The sequence below is a fragment of the Argiope bruennichi genome, chromosome 10, assembly GCF_947563725.1.
Source record: "Argiope bruennichi chromosome 10, qqArgBrue1.1, whole genome shotgun sequence".
NCBI lineage: Eukaryota > Metazoa > Arthropoda > Arachnida > Araneae > Araneidae > Argiope > Argiope bruennichi.
The window spans coordinates 3,658,386-3,679,771 of record NC_079160.1 but is presented as its reverse complement, the minus strand read 5'-3'; the positions used below and the strand labels follow the sequence as shown (position 1 = coordinate 3,679,771).

The 21,386-nt window shown below is 30.3% G+C and overlaps 1 protein-coding gene across 18 annotated transcripts in view; it reads left to right on the top strand.

Annotated features, from left to right (window-relative positions):
* LOC129989335 (ankyrin-2-like) overlaps window positions 1–21,386 on the top strand; it is a 284,123-nt gene that overhangs the window by 215,394 nt on the left and 47,343 nt on the right. For 15 of the 18 annotated variants that reach the window (XM_056097809.1, XM_056097808.1, XM_056097805.1 and 12 more), the window contains 9 exons: window positions 1,944–2,172; window positions 6,826–7,077; window positions 11,143–11,215; window positions 13,083–13,289; window positions 13,677–13,805; window positions 13,919–14,019; window positions 15,642–15,729; window positions 17,606–18,490; window positions 19,918–20,043. In XM_056097809.1, the coding sequence (XP_055953784.1) occupies window positions 1,944–2,172; window positions 6,826–7,077; window positions 11,143–11,215; window positions 13,083–13,289; window positions 13,677–13,805; window positions 13,919–14,019; window positions 15,642–15,729; window positions 17,606–18,490; window positions 19,918–20,043 (2,090 nt within the window). The remainder of the gene's footprint in view (window positions 1–1,943; window positions 2,173–6,825; window positions 7,078–11,142; window positions 11,216–13,082; window positions 13,290–13,676; window positions 13,806–13,918; window positions 14,020–15,641; window positions 15,730–17,605; window positions 18,491–19,917; window positions 20,044–21,386) is intronic. The other 3 variants (XM_056097802.1, XM_056097811.1, XM_056097812.1) reach the window with 3 other exon arrangements.

The window sequence follows — 21,386 nt, the reverse complement described above, 5'->3', positions numbered from 1 at the left end:
TTTTCATTGTGTCATTAAAATGTTTAAGAATTTAGAATCAATTCATTCTAAATGGAATATTTATATTCAATGAATGAAACGTTTTAGGTTCGTATTATAAAATTGCAATCGTAAATGAAATTTTTACATTAAAATGAAACCTGAATTATATTTCATTATAAAATGTATTGTTGTTTCATATTAAAATTTAAGGAAATAACTAAGCTTGTTCCTCTGTCAATAATTTCGATTTGTTGGAGTTTTTGTTCATTAATTTCATTTACAAGCTCAAACTGCAACCACATCCTGTATTCATTTGTTAATTAAGAATGTGGTTGAGAATTGCAAAGATGAGATATGTTGAAAATTATAAAAAAATTGTGCTATTGTCGGGAATATAGTTTGTATGAGAATTTTCTGGGGGGAGGATTCATGAAATCTCTGACATTTTAAATACGATCTTTATCTTTCACTGAAACATATTTTCGTATAGTATCTTATGGTTGTCACCTTAGATGTCTTTTTAAAAGGGTGCTAAAAATGAAAAAAATTTACATTTGCTTAAATAATAAATATAAAAATTATACCTTCAAAAACAATGTAATACCTTCTTAGTTGAAATAGAAATTTAAGAAAGAGTGTAGTAGAAATAAGTATAAAGAATTAGTTGGATGAGTTGAGAACTCTTGCATTAAACTGGTCCCTGCAGAATTGTTCCTTTCATTTTTACATTTAAAAAAAAACTGAAGTAGTTTAGTTCAATTTCGTTTTTTTTTTTTTTTTTTTTTTTTTTTTTGTTTGTTTGTTTATGTTTTTGTTTTTGTTTTGTTTCACTGGACTCATTTCGTGTTTTCAAAGATGGAATTTTTAATTGATTTTTCACTCACTTCCTCTTAGGTTGCAATTTCGAAATTCTGTTATTGATAGCAAAAATCTACTCAGATAATTTTAGAACTTAATAATGAGTTAATAGGTAAAAATAATTAAATTTTGATTTCATACTGAGGTATAATTTCATTTGGTGGTACTTTTAAGAAAAGAATCATTACAAGATTCCATAATCTATTTCTCTATATATTTATCCAAAACTTTCTCTCTTTGTGTGCGTGTATATATATATATATATATATATATATATATGTTAAATGTAAAAAAAAAAACAAAAAACATACAGACTGGTTCATTGAATATTTTTATAGTTGCATTGCATTTAATGTTTGTCTTAGCTAACTAATGGAGCTGAAAAATATTATTAGAAATACTCTGGAGATGATTCACCTGCTCACTAAAAAGTATATTCAGACAGAAGATATAAAAGAAATCAGGAAATAGGCATCGAACAGAAAGTATAACTGAGCACAAAAAGTAATCGCCAAATAAGTCATCTTTCTAATGTACCTACAGAGTTTTACTAAAACATTTATCTTATAAATATAGTCTTTGGAGTAAAACAATTACATTTTTAAGAAGGTCAATCTCATCTCTGTATTATTTTCCACTTAATATTAATAATACTTTTTAAATCAATTTAATACACTATTTGAAAGAATGCTATAATAAAATTCAAATCTATCCATCAAAACATTCAACTTACCATCATTGCCATTTTCATCAAACATTTGCCATCATTTATTTCGTAATAGGATCTGCGCTTGCACTTTTATTTCGAAACATGCACACTTTTTAATTTGCAGTAAACTGATTCAATTAAATTTATGATATTCAGTCGTATCAAATAACAAGATGAAATTTTTTCTTCAAAAAAATACATTCCATATTAATAATTCGGCAGTTTAAAACATCAGCTATCCGGGCGAACAAACTCGTCGCCAAAGGTGGCTAATATTAATATTAATGGACCATGAATTGAAAACTAGGAAGGCGAAAATAATTTCACTAAATAAAATCCTACTTTTCAAAAACTTATTCTTATCAAATTTATTGACGTTTTGCATTCTTTCAAGGTTTTGGCTGATGGACTGCCGACAAGTCAATGAAGTGACGCGTTTCGCTACTGAACTGTATCAAGAAGCTGTTTATGTGCCTTTTATGTCGAAGTTCGTCATTTTTGCAAAAAGGCATGATCCTTATGAAGCTCAGCTGCGTGTTTTCTGTATGACTGATGATAAAGAAGACAAAACTTTAGAATGTCAAGAACATTTTACGGAAATTGCGAAGAGCAGAGACGTTGAAGTAAGAATCTTTTACTCTTTCAGAAGTATAAATGTAATAGTTAAAATTATTTATGTGAAAATTTAAATCAAGTATACTTGAAATTTTTTTTTATATGTAAATGTTTTGATTTCCTTTTTTACATGTAATAGAATTTTCGAACGTAGTTACACATAATCACAGCATAAACTCATTATAGCGTGGTTTTGATTATCAGAAAATGTATAAAGCATTCAAGGATTCATATCTTTACGAACTCCTAGTATTTTACATTTTCGCATCCAAAAGTCATTAACCTCAAATCAGATTCACTCAAAAATACCTGACTCCCATGATTTTATAGAGTGACGTCAGTATTATGTAATATTAAACAAAGACATCACATTTTGCAAGTTAGACTGCGGCCCTAAATCCTAAATCAAATTGTGCTAAATCTGGCTGCGTTTTCTTTCTTTATAATACATGATAGAATAAATACACTGGGTGTCAGAAAAATGATTGATGGATTTTGAAAATCAATAAAAAAATAATAAAAAGAGGGAAGGCTATAGAAATGTATCGTTTGTGGTCTTATACTCGGGAAATCCGAGAATTCTTTCCCACCAAATTGCAAATTAAGTTACAATTGCGAGGGCACTGCAATGCATATAAGACAATTCTAAGTAACATGTTTATACGGATATCTGGAAATTTTTACCACAAACTGTGCCATGTTGTTGCTACAAACTGGGTTACAATAAAAACATCGTTGTTTATTTTTTTCAAAGTTCCTGGCAACATTTTCTTATCAGTTTTTGCATTTCCTGTATTGCAGTGTCACATACCGGTGGCAATGTTAACTAAATTTGCAGTTTAGTGGGATAAAATTGGCCTTATCAATTATTCCCCCTACATCAATTATCACATTACAAAAAATTGCACCGAGTTCAACTCATCGCAGCCCTCCAAGAGTTGCGCTCCATTTCATCAAACACACTTGTCTGAATAAATGAAGAGTCAAACACTAACTCATCGGAGTATCCTTTTAATGAATCAGAACGATACCATGAAAATACGAAGTGATATGTTTAAAATCAAACTAGTTCATATAGATGTATAATTCATATTGCCGGAGACACATTCTAGTTTAATATTTGAATTATAAAAAAAATTTACCAGCGGCATACAGACGAGTGACTATGTATTTATACATTAGTATTTTAATGCATTATCAAAAGTAATATACGCAGGGTGCGTAGCCTCATTAAAAGTCCTTAAAAGAAACAGCTTATTTTTGATGATCTTGTATAAATGCCTTAAAAGTGCTTATATTTTTTATCCAGGTTTTTATATTTTCCTCCTGATGGAGGTGGTGGGACATTTCACCACGCTAGATTTGCCCAATTATACGCTTTTTTTTTTGTTTTGTTTTTGTTGTTTCTTGCAATGTCGAAACTTTCAATGCTTAAAGAATTTAATGAATCTAACGGTCACTGGAAATATTTTATAACAGTTTTGAGGAAATACTGATTGAATGGGGAAAATGTATCGTTTTCATTTACTCGAATCTTCTTTCACCTCCTTTTTTAGGGTTATAGGTAAGGGAAAAATCTTTTCTTTTAGAGATCATGTAGAACCACGAGTGTTGGTTTTTAACCATCATTTCAGTTCATCATCGCTTTTCTACACGTGATTACTTTGTTACACGTGAGCATTTGTTTATTATATTTCAACATCATTGAGTGACTTGCCATTAGTGAATTATTTAAGCGCTTTTACTTCGATTCATTTTTGTTCAACAGTTCATAACTTTTAATACTGCACCAGTGAATGAGTATTTCATTCATTGTGAATACGCTGAAAGATTCAAAGCTTCCAAAAATAAAAGTAAAACAAAGTGTTTATGATGTCCCAATGCTATTTGTAAGTCATCGGTTACGAATGCCAGAAGATACCAAAAATAAATGTCAATGAAATTCATTTTTATTTGTTGTGCGCGAATTATTTAAAGGAAAAGAACTGTAATCAACAAAAAATTCGAACTCGAGATTTTGCCTCGTCTCCATGATTCAAACCTCCGAATAACACATTTTTGGCACTATTTCTGTCTGTGAGCATGATAACTGAAAAGCACTTTGAGGGTTCTGAATTCTGTCCAGTGTCGAATGAAACCTATTTCCATGAAGAATTCTTGTTTATTTGTCCGAGTATAAGGGCACATAATAACTTCAAGACGCAAAGCGTTACATCGTTATAAGTTGGCACGCAGTTTTTGCATCTAAAATATAAATCCATATCAAAACTTTGAGGCAAATTTATCCATAAGTTGACCACTTGTTAGCCTGTAAGTATCTGTGCATGGAAACTCTGTAACACGTCACGACTGAGATAAATGAAATTTTGTAAGTTATCTTGTTTCTAAAATTGTAACTCTATCATAAATTTTGTATTCAATGGATGAACGAAAGGTCTTGGATCATATTTTTTTTCTTACTTATTATCCTGGGATTCTGAAAATAAAAATCTATATACTCACAGCATTTACGGCCTCGTCCAAATTCCCTCATTTTTATGCCATTGGAAGGAATTATATTACCTTTATTCGGAAGGATCCAGTGAAGTATTGGAGAGACATTTTCAGCTGGTTTCACGCATGTTCCTGAGCGTATTAAGCCATTTATTCAAATGCATCTGAGGGATAACTGATTTTGAACTTTGCCATCTGACATGCATAAGTTAGCAAAACAACAATTGTGTTTATTAAATCTTTGAAAGAAAATTTCTTAGTTGGAATTATTTCTTCAGTGAATTGCTAATGCCAGCATGATTTTTCTAACAATATGCATTGTTCTGGAATCGATAAAGTGGGTGCAGGCATAAAAAGGTTCAAATTATTGAAATTTTATCTGAAATTGTTTTTGTAATCTCCGATGCTTTTCAAGCATGTATGTCAGTATTTTGTTTTTGAAATGTAGAATTCATAATAAACAGATTTTCAGTAAATTTTGCATCAATAAGAAATGTTGGTTCGACAGAAAAGAAATAAATGTGAAAAAAAAAAAACTTTTTCTGTGTTGTACTTTAATCTCAAAGAATAGAAAGAAGACCGTGAAAGAAAGGTTTCGAAGATGCTGTTCTCGTGGAGTTAATAGATTTCCTAGTCAAATCATCTTTATGCGATTTCTATAATTTTCATAACGGGTGAAAAAATGAAATGATTTTTTTTTTTTTTTGAAATCCTGTATTTGAATACCATAAATTTAAAAAAAATATATGGGGAGTTTTAAAGTTGTTTTCCTTCTTTCTCGTGAACTAGCATTTGTTGAAAGGGGATTCAACACAAATTAAAATATTGGACTGGGAAAATTGAATGGTAAATATCCTACGTTTTGCACCATATTTATGATCAAATAAAGCAGTCTGATAGAATTCTTTCCGTAAGCATTGCTACAAAACCGAGAGTGTATCAACATCATCCGTTCTAAATATCGCTTATTTTGTGAGAAACGGATGGCAAAAGAATTAGTTGATCGGTTAATGGAGAGAGAAATTGCTAAAATTGAAGGGGATCTTCAGCGATCTTGAATGTGATATACTTGTTCAACAAGCCATAAATATTTCGTTATTAACAAAATATAATGAGTTGGAAAAAGTTAGTGAAAAAAAATTGAATGGATTTGAAAGTGTTCGGAAAAAATGTCTAAAAAGAAACAACTTTTTATTTACATGTTCTATGAAATGGGCATGATTTTCATATTCGAGATTTGTTTCTTATCTTCTTAACTTTTTTTTTTTTTTTTGAGAAATTGGGATGTTAATGAGGGAGAAATATATTCTTTTTTGCAACTAATTGTAGAATAATTAAATCATTTAATATATGCTAAGAAAGAACTTTTGATAAGATTTTCAAACAAAACTTGCAATTAAAAATTTTAAAGGAATAGCTAGTGACATTTTATCTTTTTATAAGAGTGGGCTTTTACTTATTTAATATCCAATTTAATTTATTTCATCGCACTTATATTTTTATAATGAAAAAAAAAACTATGCTATTGTAGATTCTTATTTTTTCTCTAAAGGTACTTAAAAAGTACTTATAAAGTGCTTAATTTTGAGACCATGATCTATGCACCATGATACGAACTCATACAAATGAGTCGGTTTTAATCATAGAAGAATGGAAACTTTTTTAAAAATCTAAAACATCAGTGTACAAATGAGTTTTTACTATGATTAATGTAAGCAGGAGACTGCCCTATAATTCCCTTTTCATCTTAATTTTCGTATTTTTTAATTCATAATTTCCAGACTTACATTTATTGGCTCAAATGACATAAAATTACATAGCTCCATTTAAAGCATTTTCTAAAATTAGAAATATATGCTTATCTCTAATAAATTATGAATTAAATATTAGATTAGAATAGAATTTAACTATTAGATTAGCATTTAATAATTCATCTGGAGCCCATTAAATAGTTTGTGCCTGATCGTTTATTACTCCTACTTCACTGTTTGCACAGCTGCATAAATTAATAATATCTATATTTCTTCCAATTTCTGAAATTAATTTCAGAATTAAGAAAATATATTGGGAATTTCCCCCTTGTTCTTCTAATATATTCATTGAACTGTTTTTATTTTATTTAATTTAATTTTTGAAATTTTGTTTGATCTTGCAAAATCATTTCTCAGGTCTTGGAAGGCAAATTGCAATATTTGGAATTTGCTGGCAACATCGCTCCGGTTACTAAATCAGGCGAACAACTCAAGTTCCCCTTTCAAGCGTTTCACGAGAATCGTCTGCCTTTCATTGTCAGAGTGAAAGACCCTCACATAGAGCCGATGGGTCGCATTGCTTTTATGAGAGAGCCTAAGGCCGCGAGAGGGGAACCCCCACAGGTTCCCATCTGCAACCTGAATGTTGCCTTGCCGGAAATAACACTGGTGAGTAAGAATTTTTTTCCACTCTGGGTGATATTTTCCAGCCTGTGGAAATTTTCTCCTTTCGGCTTTTTCCTATTTGCAGTAACAGATTTCCTACTAGACGGCTGCCTAGGACTGCTCGCAAGTCAATTAAAAATTTTTATTTTTCTAGTTGCTGAATAAAGAAGTTTGTAAGAAAGCGAACATTTTATGAATGATAAGATATTAAAATTATTTCAAACATGATAGTTTAAAATGCAATATGTTTCATCTTGTTATAAAATCAAATACCTGCTGTAATAATATTGAATATAAACATAAAGCCCAGGCAATCTGGAGTCATAACATACAAATAAAAACGAATATATATTCACAAAGTTAATAAAATAAAATAAAAATATATTAACCTAAAATAAACATATTACGGATACGCTGATTTGTGAAACTAAATTGACCGTTTTCATTAAAAAAAGAACCTCATAATATGATTTGCCCGAGGCTACGAAATTTTTAAATCTGCCTCTGTGGGTACGCATTCTGTTGCATTCTATTCATTTCTCTTTATAAGAATACGCACCTTCTAGACGTAACACAAATAAACAAATGAGTTCCGTTGGGAGATGATGAAAAGTGTCTTCTTTTCGACCGATTGGGCCGAATATTGGATGCAAATGTCCGTCTTCACCCACAGGACCGTGCGCAAAATATTTCACTAATTGTGTTTTAGAATAATGGCCCGTATTAATGGCGGTTAGCCATTTCAACAATTTTGTTCCAAATCTGATATGTGTCAACATTCAGTAATCTCACGCACCACCGCATACGGATGCAATTTCTAAACTAATATTTAGTTAATATGATATTTAATTAATATTTTAGAATAATATTAACTGAATATTAATTTAGAATATTATAAATATCTGTAAATAGAGCAAAGATTTAAAGAATAGAGCCAGATATTTTTACTTTCAAATTGGTTTTATCTATATAATGCAGCGTTTCTCAACCTTTCAGTATTCGTGGAACAGTTTTCAATCATAATTTTCATCGCGCCCCTCGCTTACAATAAAATGTATACAACAATAATGTATATTGAGTATTTTGGATTCTGTTTTTAAATTATTTTTAACTAACTACCAAAATAAGAGTAAAAGCGAGCCAACGTTGGCGATAAACCATATTTTGCATTTTGGACAAGCGGGCGGTGAACAGATGAAGCGAATGACAGCGGAGAAAATTTAAATATTATATTTGAAATGAAAACCAAACAGGGAGATAACGTACAAGAATATGAAAATTGGAAAATTCGTAAATGAAAGTTAACCTAGACGGGGTGAGCTAAATTTAGAAATTGGGAATACATTTTTTTTCGAACAATAAAAGAAATAAAACAGAAGCATGATAAAACAAAAGTGGAAAAAAAAAGCAATATTTGTGGAAGGGAATCCTCACGAGCGATGCCGTCTCGAGCATGCGCGGAGCAGATGTTTAGGAAGAAGGAAAATGTTCGATAACGCAAGTTTCAATTCCAGCCAGTCTCATTCGAGTCGATCCTTTTATCGCTATCGAATCTATCGCGAATGTGTATGTTATATATGTTTTCTTGTTAATTGCAATTCACCATATTAAATATTCACGGCAACAGATTTATACAGACTCTTGAATACATTTTTAAGCGGCAGTAAGCAAGCATTAGACGATAGTCAAGCATTAACAAGTACACAGATGAGCGTGGTTCCGAAAATAAAATCAAGGAAATATTCTCAAGAATACTTATATTTTGGGTTTACCAGTACTGAAATAAATAAAGAAGAATGGCCCCTGTGTATCATTTGCTCAAAAATGTTAGCCGCAGATAGCATGAAACCTAATAAACTTACACGACATTTGGAAACGTCAAAACCCCAGAGAATTTTTCGAATTAAAATTAAAATCATATAAAAAGCAAAAATCGTTTTTAAAGAAACTTTATCTGTGAATAAAAAAGCTTTAATTAAATCTTACAAAGATCATATAAAAGCCAGATGTAAAAAACCTCACAGCATTTGTGAAGAGCTTATTTTGCCTGCAGCAATTGAGATTGTAGAAACTATGTTTGGAGATAAATTTTCAAAACAATTGCAGTCCATACATCTTTCAAATGATACTGGTGCTCGTCGAATTGGTGATATAGCTGAAGATGTACAGTGTCAGCTTTTCTCGAAGTTGCGTGACAAATTGCTTTCAGTACAGCTTAACGAAGCAACAAATAGTAATAAAGATGCTCATTTAATTCCTATGTTCGAATTTGTGATAATATGTCAGTAGTACAACTACTTTTCTGCAAACCAATAGAACTCAAAACATCAGCGCTCGCATTATTTGCTATTTTAAATGATTTTATGAGCGAGGCAAACAGAATGGAAAAATTGCGTCGGAATATGCACCGATGGTGCTCGTTCAATGTCAAGGTATTCAAGCACTTGCAAAACAAAAATCGCCCCAGTGCACACATTGCATGATCCACAGAGAAGCTTTGGCTTCGAAAGAAATGAGTCCTGGTTTGAATATTGTGCTCACTACGGCTTTAAACGTAGTAAATTATATAAAAATGAGACCCCTGAGATCCAGAATCTTTTCCGCACTTTGTAGAGACATGGGTTCAGTACATTCAGCGTTTCTATTTTATTGCGAGGCAAGATGGTCATCACGTGGGAAATTTTTGCAACGTGTTTATGATTTGTTAAAAGAAGAAATTGCCATTTTCCAAGAAGAAGAAAAGAGACAGGAGGCCGAGAATTTTCGCGATGGTTTATTTGTGATGAAATTGAGGTACTTGGTGGACATATTCGAGAAATTAAATAACTTTAATCTTTAACTCCAAGGAGCAAATACACATATAATGGATACGAGTGATAAAGTTAAGGCTTTTTGTAGAACATCGAAATTGTGGAGCAGAAATTTAAATAAAAAAAACCTAACAAAGTTTGCAAATGTGGACGATTGTACTAAAACTTTTAAGTCTGAATAAGAACATGTAAAAGTTGTTTTGTAACCATTGAAAATCATTTAGCCATGCTGGCAAGGAATTTTAAGAAGTATTTTCATGCTGACGACAAACTGATAGCAAGTTACGAGTGGATTAGCAAGTGGAGTGGATTTCATAAGACTTCCGAAGGACTCTCGATTGATGAGGGGAAAAAAATTCATAGACTTCACGACAAGTGGCGAAACTAAAAGACAATTTAGTAATAAATCAATATTTGAATTTTGGGGAGGAGTAAGGATGATTTTTCTGCACTGAAAACAAGGACATTTCACATTCTATTACCATTCAACATCCTACCTTTGTGAAACTTGATTTTCTGCTGTGGCTTCTTTGAAAACAAAATATAGAAGCAAAACTGAGAATGGCTATTTCTAATATCAAGCCTTCCTTCGAAAAACTTTGCTCTGCAAGACAGGCCCAAGAAAGTCACTAATAATTATTAAATTTGTTTTTAATTTCGTATGTTTTGATTAAGTAAGTTGTTTTACTTTAATAAGTTAGAAAAGAAAATACATTTCGACATATTTAATATGGCTACGTGTGCTTTCCTTTCAGTCAGTTAATCAATTTTTTAAAATAATATTTTCTCTTGGATATTCTCGCGCCCCCCTTCTAGTGTGCTGGCATCCCCCTAGGGGGGCGCGCCCCACAGGTTGAGAATCGCTGATATAATGTAATTGTATGAAAGAAGCTAGTCTTTTTTCTTTCTATAATCGCATATATATATATATAATTCATTTATAGAAAAACATTTTACGCCTGCATAAGATAAGTATTAATTTAAAATTCCGCATAATAGGGTGGCTGCTTTTTTATTTCGAATGGAAAAATAATAATCATTTTGACTAGCCAGTGCATTTGGCAAATTATTAAAGAGGGTTTTGTTTTGTTTGGGAGCATGTTCACTTACATTCAGTACAGTTTGGTAGTTGCTCTCTCATTTCGTTATAGTTTATGAAAAAAAATAATGTGACAATAATTTATTGATAAATCAATAGTTTCTGTATAAATTGAAAGTGGTTATTTAATTAAACTATTCTAATATTAAATTTATGTAGGCGGATTCATCAGATGTGATAGAACTGGTAACTCTGGAAAAGAGATACGATTTCATTCAAGAAGCAGGTTTAAGTGAGTATTATTTAAAAAATCCTTTCTTATAATTGTTAAAAATTGCAAGCTTTTGCTTAGTTTTCTTAATCTCATGTAAAGATGGAATTTCAATACAGTTTTCATCCACTTCTTGAAGTATTATGTAGAGTTTTGAAATTTTATGCATTTGTGTATTATCCCTTGATAAAACCTTATTTTAAAATTTCCAAAACTTGTTTCATCATTATGTATTTATTTGATTAAAGTTTGTTTTCATGTCACTGGCGAATATGAAAAGTTAAATCTGGAAATATTAGAATTAATACGTTACCTAACCTGTATTAACATACTAAATTGGCCTAACATTAATTAAAACAATGGACTTATGATAATACTAATAAAGTTGCTATAGTACAACTTCAAATTAAATCGTTACAAGCTAAAAATACTGTAATAAAAATCGTTTTTAGTATATGCTTATTTTTTTAATTTTCTGTGAGAAATGGCAAATAATAATAAATTCTTGCAATTGAATGTATTTATTTTAAAAACTATTCAATTTTTGAAAGATTTTGAGCAATGTATAACATTTTGTGAAATATAGAACAATGCTATAAATTTTCGAGTTACCATTTGCAAACTATCTTTCTCCTTTAATTTAAATTCTAATTAAACTGTTTTTATATCTCTCTTTAAAGCGAATTAGAAATTTACGTTCAGTTAATGAATCTTTAGCTGCTTAATAAATGTTTATAAATAAAAATAAAATCTAAATTACTAAATGGATGCTCGTCAAATTTTACCTTTAAATATTAAACAATATAAGGATTTAGTTGAATGTTCTTAGGGATTTATTTCATTATTTTAGTTGAATTTTAGTGACAATTTGACAATTCATGAAGTGGTGCTTGTTTTCATTCAATGTTTAGTGTTCCTTTTAAACTTAGATAGACTATCCGTACCATCGATACGAAATCGGAAGTATTGAAATTTTGACTTTAACGATTGAATCGTGCTCCTCGAAACTATCATCAATGCTATTAATAAGCACATTTTAATTCTATAGTTTTGAATACATCTGCTTTTCTTTTTCTTTTCATAAATAGTACATTCGACTGCTCATAGTGTGTGAGGTAATTAGCACCGGACGACTTAGTGTGCAATTTGTAGTGCTATAAATCGAAGTATTCATTGATGTATTTTGGTATAACTGATTTATGATTTTTTTTAAAAAAAAAATCTCTCTTTATATATAATACGCTTACAGAAATCGCTCTTAGTTTTTTTGTCGAATGGCAACAGTAAAATCGTAACAAACGCCATAAAAAAATTTCATATAACTTCATTGGATACTTTTATAGTTGCTCTTAATTTAACATTTCGTTTAGATAATTAACGGACTGAAAAATTTTATTTAAAATGCTAGGAGAAGGATTTGTCAAAGGTAAAATTGAAGAACACAGTACAGAATTTTCTCCAACCACATCATACCAAATAGTTGGAACTTCGTCAAATATTTACTAAAGAATCGAATTAGGTTATTATAAATTAGAAAAAACAAAAAAGTGATTTTATGATAAACTTTTATGCTACTTTATGTTTTTGAACTAAATATTAATTTAATTAATATTTTATACAATCTATTATAAATGTTTTAATTTGTCCAGTTAGTGATTTATAGTAGACAAATTCCATTTAATTCATGTTTTTTTTGTTTCATTAAATAGCAAGGTGAAATCTTAATAAACTACTTTATATTAACAACTTGACAGTCTTGCATCACTATTCTGGACGAACAAGCTGATTCCCAAAGACAGCTAGTAATTTAATAATGATTACATTTTTGCCGGATATATCAGGAAGAATGCAACTGATTGTGAAGGGAATAATTCTTTTTTTTTTTAAGGCAAGCCAGAACTCATCCATCGAGCCGATTTGCGTCTATCCGACATTGCGCAAGGTTTGGACAAGGACTGGGTATTACTAGCCCAACAGCTGGACGTGTCTGAAAATGACATAGCTCAAATAAAAGCAGACACGACTTGCGACCAGTCCGAGCAAGCGCTGATGATGCTGCGATTGTGGCTTCAGAAATCGGGATCGAAAGCAACTGGTAATCAAAAGTCCATTTTGTTCTTTAAAAAAAATGGCTTTTTGATTTAGAAAAAATGAAAGTAAGCAGCCATTGAATGCATTTTGTTCCCTCTTAATGCTGCAGTCCAGAGTAAAGAGGATTGCTAGATTACCAAAGACGACAGTTTAGTAGAATTTCATTTAAAAAAATAATTTTAATAGCAAAACGTATGTATGTTGCTCAAAATGTCCATATGTTCGATACTCTGAATATGGCCAATATCCTGAAAATATTGTAACAATATTATTGAGCATTTTGCGCTATTAAGAAAGGACTTGTTCTCTAAACAACATATGCTGCAAGGTGTATCACGAAATTTATGTCTTTTGAACACTTCTATACTAAAAATCTTTCATTCTGTTGCAGGAAATGAGCTTGAGAAAGGTTTGAGAAAGATTAACCGAGAAGACATCATAAAGAACTGTATGTTCAATGTTGAACTTGTGACAGATGATGTTGAAAAAGCCGTTGCAAAAGTCCATCTAGATCAGTCAGGTATGATAGCATAGCTTCAAAGCTTTTATTTTATTAAAACAAGTTTTTGAACTAAGCAACATAGCTTCATTTTAACAGAATGGTTTCATCTCACAGATTTTTTATTTCTGCAGGTTTTGATGTATTTAAAGAAGAGCTTGGATCTTCACGAGATGCTTCAATGAGACGTGGAGCCTCTTTAGATATATCCTATGATGAGCAAGATATCATGAAGGCGAGCTGACATTTTTATTATTACTTTCATTTTAATTTATTTGCTTCGTGTTTGTAAAGGGAGGATTTTTTTTTTCTCAATTTTCTGCTTGATCCCTGATGTGATCATTTTGGAGTTTTGCACAATCATGTTTTCCTGAAGGCAATATACATTAAAGCATTTTCAGAACATAATTTTTACAAATTGGATTAGTTTCATGAAGGTTGATTCCGAGTAAATGGTGCCACCTATTAATGAATTGAAGCAGAATATGGTTGTAAATAATGATGAATTAGGAATGAGGATTCAAGCAAATTATAAAATCGTCTTTAATTAAGAAAAATAATGAATGTTTTTCAGTACATCAATAAAAGTGTGCTTTTAAAACTTTATTATTAAAGTTTGATATTCTGTGTAATATTACAAGTTAAATTGCGAATTTTACATTTTATATGGCAAATTTTCTTGTATAGTGAAAACAATTTTAATTGTCAAATGACCCTTATTTTATTAATAAGATTGATTGAGATGTTCATGAGATGATCATTGAGATGTTTGTCATGAAATATTTTTATTCATCATTTATGTTCAGATGTATCGAAATATTGAAGCAGAGTATGGTTCACTACGATATTTATGGAGCTAAATTATATGTTTAATTATTCGAAGAGAAAATTCAAGATATTTCTCTTCTTTTTAAAATTTTCTTATTAAAATAAAATATCTGCTTAAAAATCTTTCTTTACTGTAATAATGACTGCTCCAATTGGCTTTCTAATTTTTTAATATTACTGATTTATGCGATGAGATATATGCATCACAAACAGATTCACTATTAAAAAATAGCAAGAAAAGCCTTATTTATTTTTTATATCCATCGATGGAATACGAATGGAGAAATTTATTTAAGCTGAGTGCATTAAATGATTACTCACTCCATAATTTCTGTCATAAAAATATTAATTGAATAAAGACAAAATATTTTGTAATAAATATGAAATACACAAACGAAACACAGGTGCGTTATTAAAATTGGAAAATAAGAATTTAATTTGAAAAGTTTTTTAAACACTTTTTATTCAAGTAGAATTTATTATTCTTATATGTTTAGAACTTAATTGTCAGCAAATTATTAATTGCATTATATTTTAATTTTGTAGCCCTAACAAAATTTGCTAGTGAGTTTGTGAAATAATAGATTCATCTGTTATTTTTGGCTAGTCCAATTATTTCTCAAATATTATTTATCTATTTTGTAATTTATGAAATAATATGTAATAATATATACATCATAATCTTTTTTTCTAATTTTTGATTGTTATATATATTATTATTAGTGGTACGAGGTAAAATTTAATTTAAGGAATGATTAGCTAATAGGTAAAGTCTAAAAACATAAAAATAAGTACTCTTATAAAAAATACAAAAATGTATGGTATTTGAAAGCTGTAGCATATAAAGAAATGAATACGAACTTCAAACATGATAAATTATATTTTAAAAAGAGGTGCACATTTTATCTTTTCAGTTGGTTTTCATTGCGCCTCCTTTGAGATAGGATTGGAATTAATTAAAGAAATTAGTAATTCTAAATAAACGCGATGTTTTAAATGTGTGAATATAAAATTTATTCTGTGTTTTAGGAGGCTGAATCTGCTGCTGAGACTAGCAGTGAGACAGGATCATTGTTCGAACGAGATCAAATCTCCCAAGCTCTCACCGATGACAAAGGTATGTGCGCTGCAACTGAAATATCAATTTCTGACTAAAGGCGCGAAGTTTGTGCTTTTCTATGAGCGTTAGCACTCGTTGTTTAGATTTGGAGACTAGAACTTCATGATTTGGCAAATTTTAACACGATAATGTTTACAGCTATAGAGGCTCGTCAATTCGGAAGCAAGAAGTACTGCAAAAGCGTTGCTAGCTTCCGTTGATTTGTAAACTGTTATTATTTATAAAATGCAATTATCTACAATATTATCTATAAAATATAAATTTCGTATAAAAAAGCGTTTGTAAGAATCCTTCAATTTCCTTTTAAAATTTTATTTTGAACATACACAAACAAATTTTGCATTCTCTGCGATATTTATGGAGCCAAATTATATGTTTAATTATTCGAAGAGAAATTCAAGATATTTCTCTTCTTTTTTAAATTTTCTAATTAAAATAAAATATCAGCTTAAAAATCTTTCTTTACTGTAACTTGTAATTTATTTAAAATTCAATAACCTGTAATCAAAATTCAGTTTTATAATTACTATGTTATCGTATAATCTTATTTCATGGCTAGAGATATTTAAAGGTCTTTTTTTTTTATTGAACATTTATAAAACCCCCGTGCACCACAAAGTATCACACGGGGCTTACAGAAGTAACTATATAACACATAACAAAAAGAAAAAGAAGAAAATTTAACAGTTATGAAGGATTACAGATGTCAACAATAAATTTACAGAAATTTTGAAAAGCACTTCTAGTGGAAATAAGTTGGTGAAACTCTGTAGGCCAATTTATATTCTTTTGCTTGAGAGCCAGTCTTAGAATCTGTCTTTCTTTGACAAACTTGGAACATAGAAGGTATTTAAAGGTTTAAATGTATGAAGTTTTAAAAACGAAACTAACATCTATTTGCATTCATGTTATTCAATTCAATTTCTGGTTATAAAATTAATGGAAATAAAATTTAGGAAAATTTTTCCACTTTAATATTTAGTATGTATTTTGATATTTTTATTTCATTTTATTTATTTAGTCAAAATTTCAAAACTTATCACACATTTTGTAGAATTCTAAAAATTATTGATATACGTGCATAATAAAGAATTTGTGAACGAAATTATATGTATGCAGAAAATTTATCTATATGCCTTTTGCAAATGACATATGATGAATTTGCTTTAAACCTGTTTGACTCCTGCTATGATTGTGTAAGCGTTCTTACCTCCAAATTGATATTAATATTTTAATTATTTAAATTAAATATTAAATATTTATTTTAAATGATTTTTCCACTTTTGGTTAGAGCCGCTATCCCTTAATAGCATTTTGACCGCATAATGTGATTTTATAAAACAAATTATTATATATATTTTGGGTTAATAATGCGCCAATACTTAAATTTCAAAAGAAGATAGGTGCATGTTCTTCCAAATGTTCGATGAAATAAGAACCTTCATTTTTCTTTTTCTAATTTCAAAGCATCACGGAAATGTCATAATTGGTTAATTAATTATTAATTAATCATATTAATAACAAATTAAATTCATTTTATCTCATAAACTGAATGTTTTTTCAAGGACGCATATGTTTTGAAACATTGTATGATAGTAAACAACATTCGCAATATTGTATAATATTGAATAATATGATGTGGTAAACCATAATATTGTGCCATAATCTGCACTGCAGGAGTCTAAAATCAATATCAATCCAAAACGTATTTCAGTGCATCATTATTCGAAAAAAAAAGTGTTGCTTTAAATAATTTATTATTTAATATTTTTTTGCTTTGTTTCTTTTATGATTTTATTTTCAATGATTTCACATTTTGTTTTCATTTTATTTTGTTCATTACATTTATTTTATTATTTTATCATTTTGATAGAATTAGTTTCTCAAATGGATGATCCATTGAAATGTAGTTCTGCTTCTTATGACGATGTTGCTGATCTTTTTCCAAAATGTAAAAAGAGTTCAGTCCAGCAAAGTGAAAAAACATTTGACAATCATTTGAATGGGAGAAAGGAAGTCAGTGCACCCTTTGATATTTCAGAAAGTGAGGGCAATGCTGTGAGGAATAAAGTAGAAACAAATTCCGTCGTGCTTGAGACACAGAACTATGCTAAGCAGCATGAGTTTTGGCCAAGTGTACCCGTCACTACATCCAACGGGGCATTTATTCACCCTGCTGACTCAAACAATTTTGAAAACAATAAGGAAATCAGTATGCAAAAAGGCATCCTTGCAAACGATGAAGAAATTTTAAACATCAAAAACCTCAGCCTTTCAGAAAATGGAAATAAAAGCCCTTTGAATGACAAAAATGCAGAGAATTATAAATCCAACGATGCTTGCGATTTCGGTTATTGCAGTATGGACAAAGTTACTTGTGTGTCACCTACATATATTAGTGAGGATGCAGTGCCCCCTGCATCCAAAAACCATTCTGAATCCACTTCTACGGGAATACCATTAGACAGAGCACGCACAGAACTAACATCTGAACAGCAATTATTAGAAAAAGAAAACTTTTTTCAAAAGCAGCCTCCTGTCGGGGATCCAGCGAAAAATGTTAGTTTAGAGAGGGAAGCATCCACACAGAATATCACTGGCGCTGATGTCTGTCAGTCCGCAGTTGAATCAACAAAGACTCTCACTGTTGGGAATGTTTGCGCAGCAGTCGGTGATTTTGCGATGGATGTTGATCCTAATATGACAGGAACTACTTTGCATTCGGAGAACAGAAGTTCTGAAAATTCCGATTCCAAAGGTAGAAGGATTTTTAAATTGTGTGTTTCTTTTGATCTTTTATTTTGTCTTATATTCTTGTTTCATCTGTAAAAATATTTAGTTTTTTTTTCTTGGTATTTTATTTATTTGCACTCTTTCAAATTTGTTTTTTACTTGCGAGTGAATCAAAATTTATTTTAGGTGTAAAATTGCATCAGATATGATTTTAAAGATTACATTTGTTAATTTATTATGAGCTTATAACATTGACATGTTTTTTAAAATTTTTATTAATTAATTTATTTATTTTTACTTTCTCTTATGCAAATTGTATTTCTCTGTTGTCGTCATCCTAAAATATTTCGATCTCGAAATTTTGATAAATTTCCACGTTTCAGATCCCCCAGAAATAGTATAGAATGAAAAAATATTGTATTCGTGAAAAATTTCGATCTCCAGATTTTGACAAATATTCACGTTTCGTATCCCTCAGAAATAGTATGCAATAAATCTTTAGATTTCTGTTACACTTTAGGCATTCAGTAGAAGTCTGCCTGTCCGACTGTTCGAGTATAAGTTAACACAGTAACTGCAAAACGAAGAGAGCTAGATGGATAAAATTATGTACACAGATTGAACATCTATAGCATAGACACCTACGAAATGTTGAGCAAAATCGAACTCAACGATCTGTACTTTCAGAAACAAGCTCAAAAAATAGCTGCGATAGCGCAAAAAAGTTATGACTTAAATTCAAAAAATTTAGTATATGATTTTGCGACTACAAGTGCTGTTCTGTATCAATTTTTTTTTTGTTTCAATCAATTAAGAAACAAAAATCTAAAAATAAGGATCTAAAACTCAAATTCGGTTTTCTGCTATTATTATTAGATTCAGTATTATTATTAGATTCAGTAAAAATTCACGCCAAAGATTAATATTTCGTAATCATTCTAGGCCAGTGCCAAGCAAACGGTTCTGTGGGATAGCACGGGAAGCGAATATACGAAATGCAAACGGTGCTATGGGAAAGCGAATTTTTTAGGAAGACTACTCACGCTGGTTTCCCGACTGACAACGACTGAGTTCCTTTCCGATCAGCAAATCGGAAGTTGCATTGACATTTTTGAGCGTTATTTTCTGTTAGATGGTTAATAAAAATAGTGCAAAAGGCAGTCAATTCAATCTATGAATGTATAATTATTTTGCATATGTGAAAAATGCATAACATGCCTCTGTTGTGCATACTGTTAACAAAATTACAATTTCATGTTGCATTTTATTTTGAAAATAGTTTTGTGTGATCATAAATGAGGATGAAAATAGTGTGCAATGGTAAATGATTATTTTGTTTTTAAGTATATTTTTCTACATGTTTTTTCCCGAATATTCGGGAAAAATGTTTTGTAATATATTAATACTGTTCATACCCATTTTTTTAAATCTGATTATCTCATTGAATTTCAGACGCAAAGATCCGCAGGGCTTCGAAAACTCCCCCGCCTTCTCCAGTGGATGAAACCGCCGGAGGTAATTTTAAATTATCAGAGAAAAAAGTGCACGGTGAGACAAAGACCTTCCTTGATTGCAAAAGTATATTGCTTAAAATCTAATATACTTAGGCGTGTATATGTTTTTGTAAATTATAAATGCTGTGTTACATATTATCTTAAGGAATTTTAATATCTATTATTCTTTATGGATCGGAGAATGTCAATGCAGTGTTCTAATTCTCGCCACAAATCGCCCCATTCACACCAGGCCTAAATCTGTAGTAATGGGTGTAGCACCCATCACAATGGCTTGATAAAAAATGATCCATTTTGTTTTGTTTTGTTTTGTGAAATTATAAAAACAAGATTTCGCTTTTCCTCTCACAGATGCCTTTTAACTTTCTCGTACAGAGAAAGTATTGTAATTGTCAAAAAAATTCGAACACAAGATTTTGACACATTTCCAAGTTTCATACCCACCGTGATCGCAAACCCCCATTTTTGAGATGATGTCTGTGATGAAGATAGCTGAAAATCTCTTTAAGATAGATTTGATACATGATCTTGACACTCCATTCGAAGATTTCTTATTAAATTTTGAGAAAATTCTATTCAGGAGAATTTTGTCTGCTTGAATATAAGTTTAAACGATAACTACAAAGCGAAGAAATCTCGACTAATAAAATTCAGTGCTCAAATTGAACATCGATTTTGTAACACCTCTCTAATTTGTAGACAAATCTAACTAGGGATGGAACGTCTGTCGGTCTGTACTTTTAAAAGCATGTAAATGCGACAGCTCAAAAGTGCAAGGACTTAAATATATCGTCATTTGGTATGTGATTTTGTGATTGTAATAATAGTCCTGCATTGGATTTTGTTTTTATTCAGTTGGAAGAAAACGTGTCTAAAACACAAATTCATCTTTATTTAAGAGTATGCGAGAAAGTTTTGGGGGACCCCTCCCGCTGATTGTTAAAATTTGTTTTATGTTGAATTCTCTAAATAATGACGCTTATGATGCACACATTTATTGAGTACAGTAATCACATCCATAAAGCACACAATATAAATATTAACTATTATAGTGACATTGCCAACATACATGGTACTTATGTTATTCATTCTGAAATACCGATACCGAAACACGAACTCTTCTTTTTCTCGTTTACATTGAAATTCAAAATCTGTTTGTGGGATTATAGTTGCATACATAACATGCTGATATATTGCTTAGCGTTACAGATTAAACGCTATAAACACTAAAGGGGGAAAAAAACTTAAGGCACAATCTTGACAATGTAAAGAATCTAACACAACTAAAGGTCTATTTCCTACTAAAGTTTTGTAATCTGGAAATGGTTTTGCTTCACCTTGCAGATGAAACTGTAATAATGGTATTTACATTTAATCTGTATTATTTGAACATTAAAATCAGAAAGT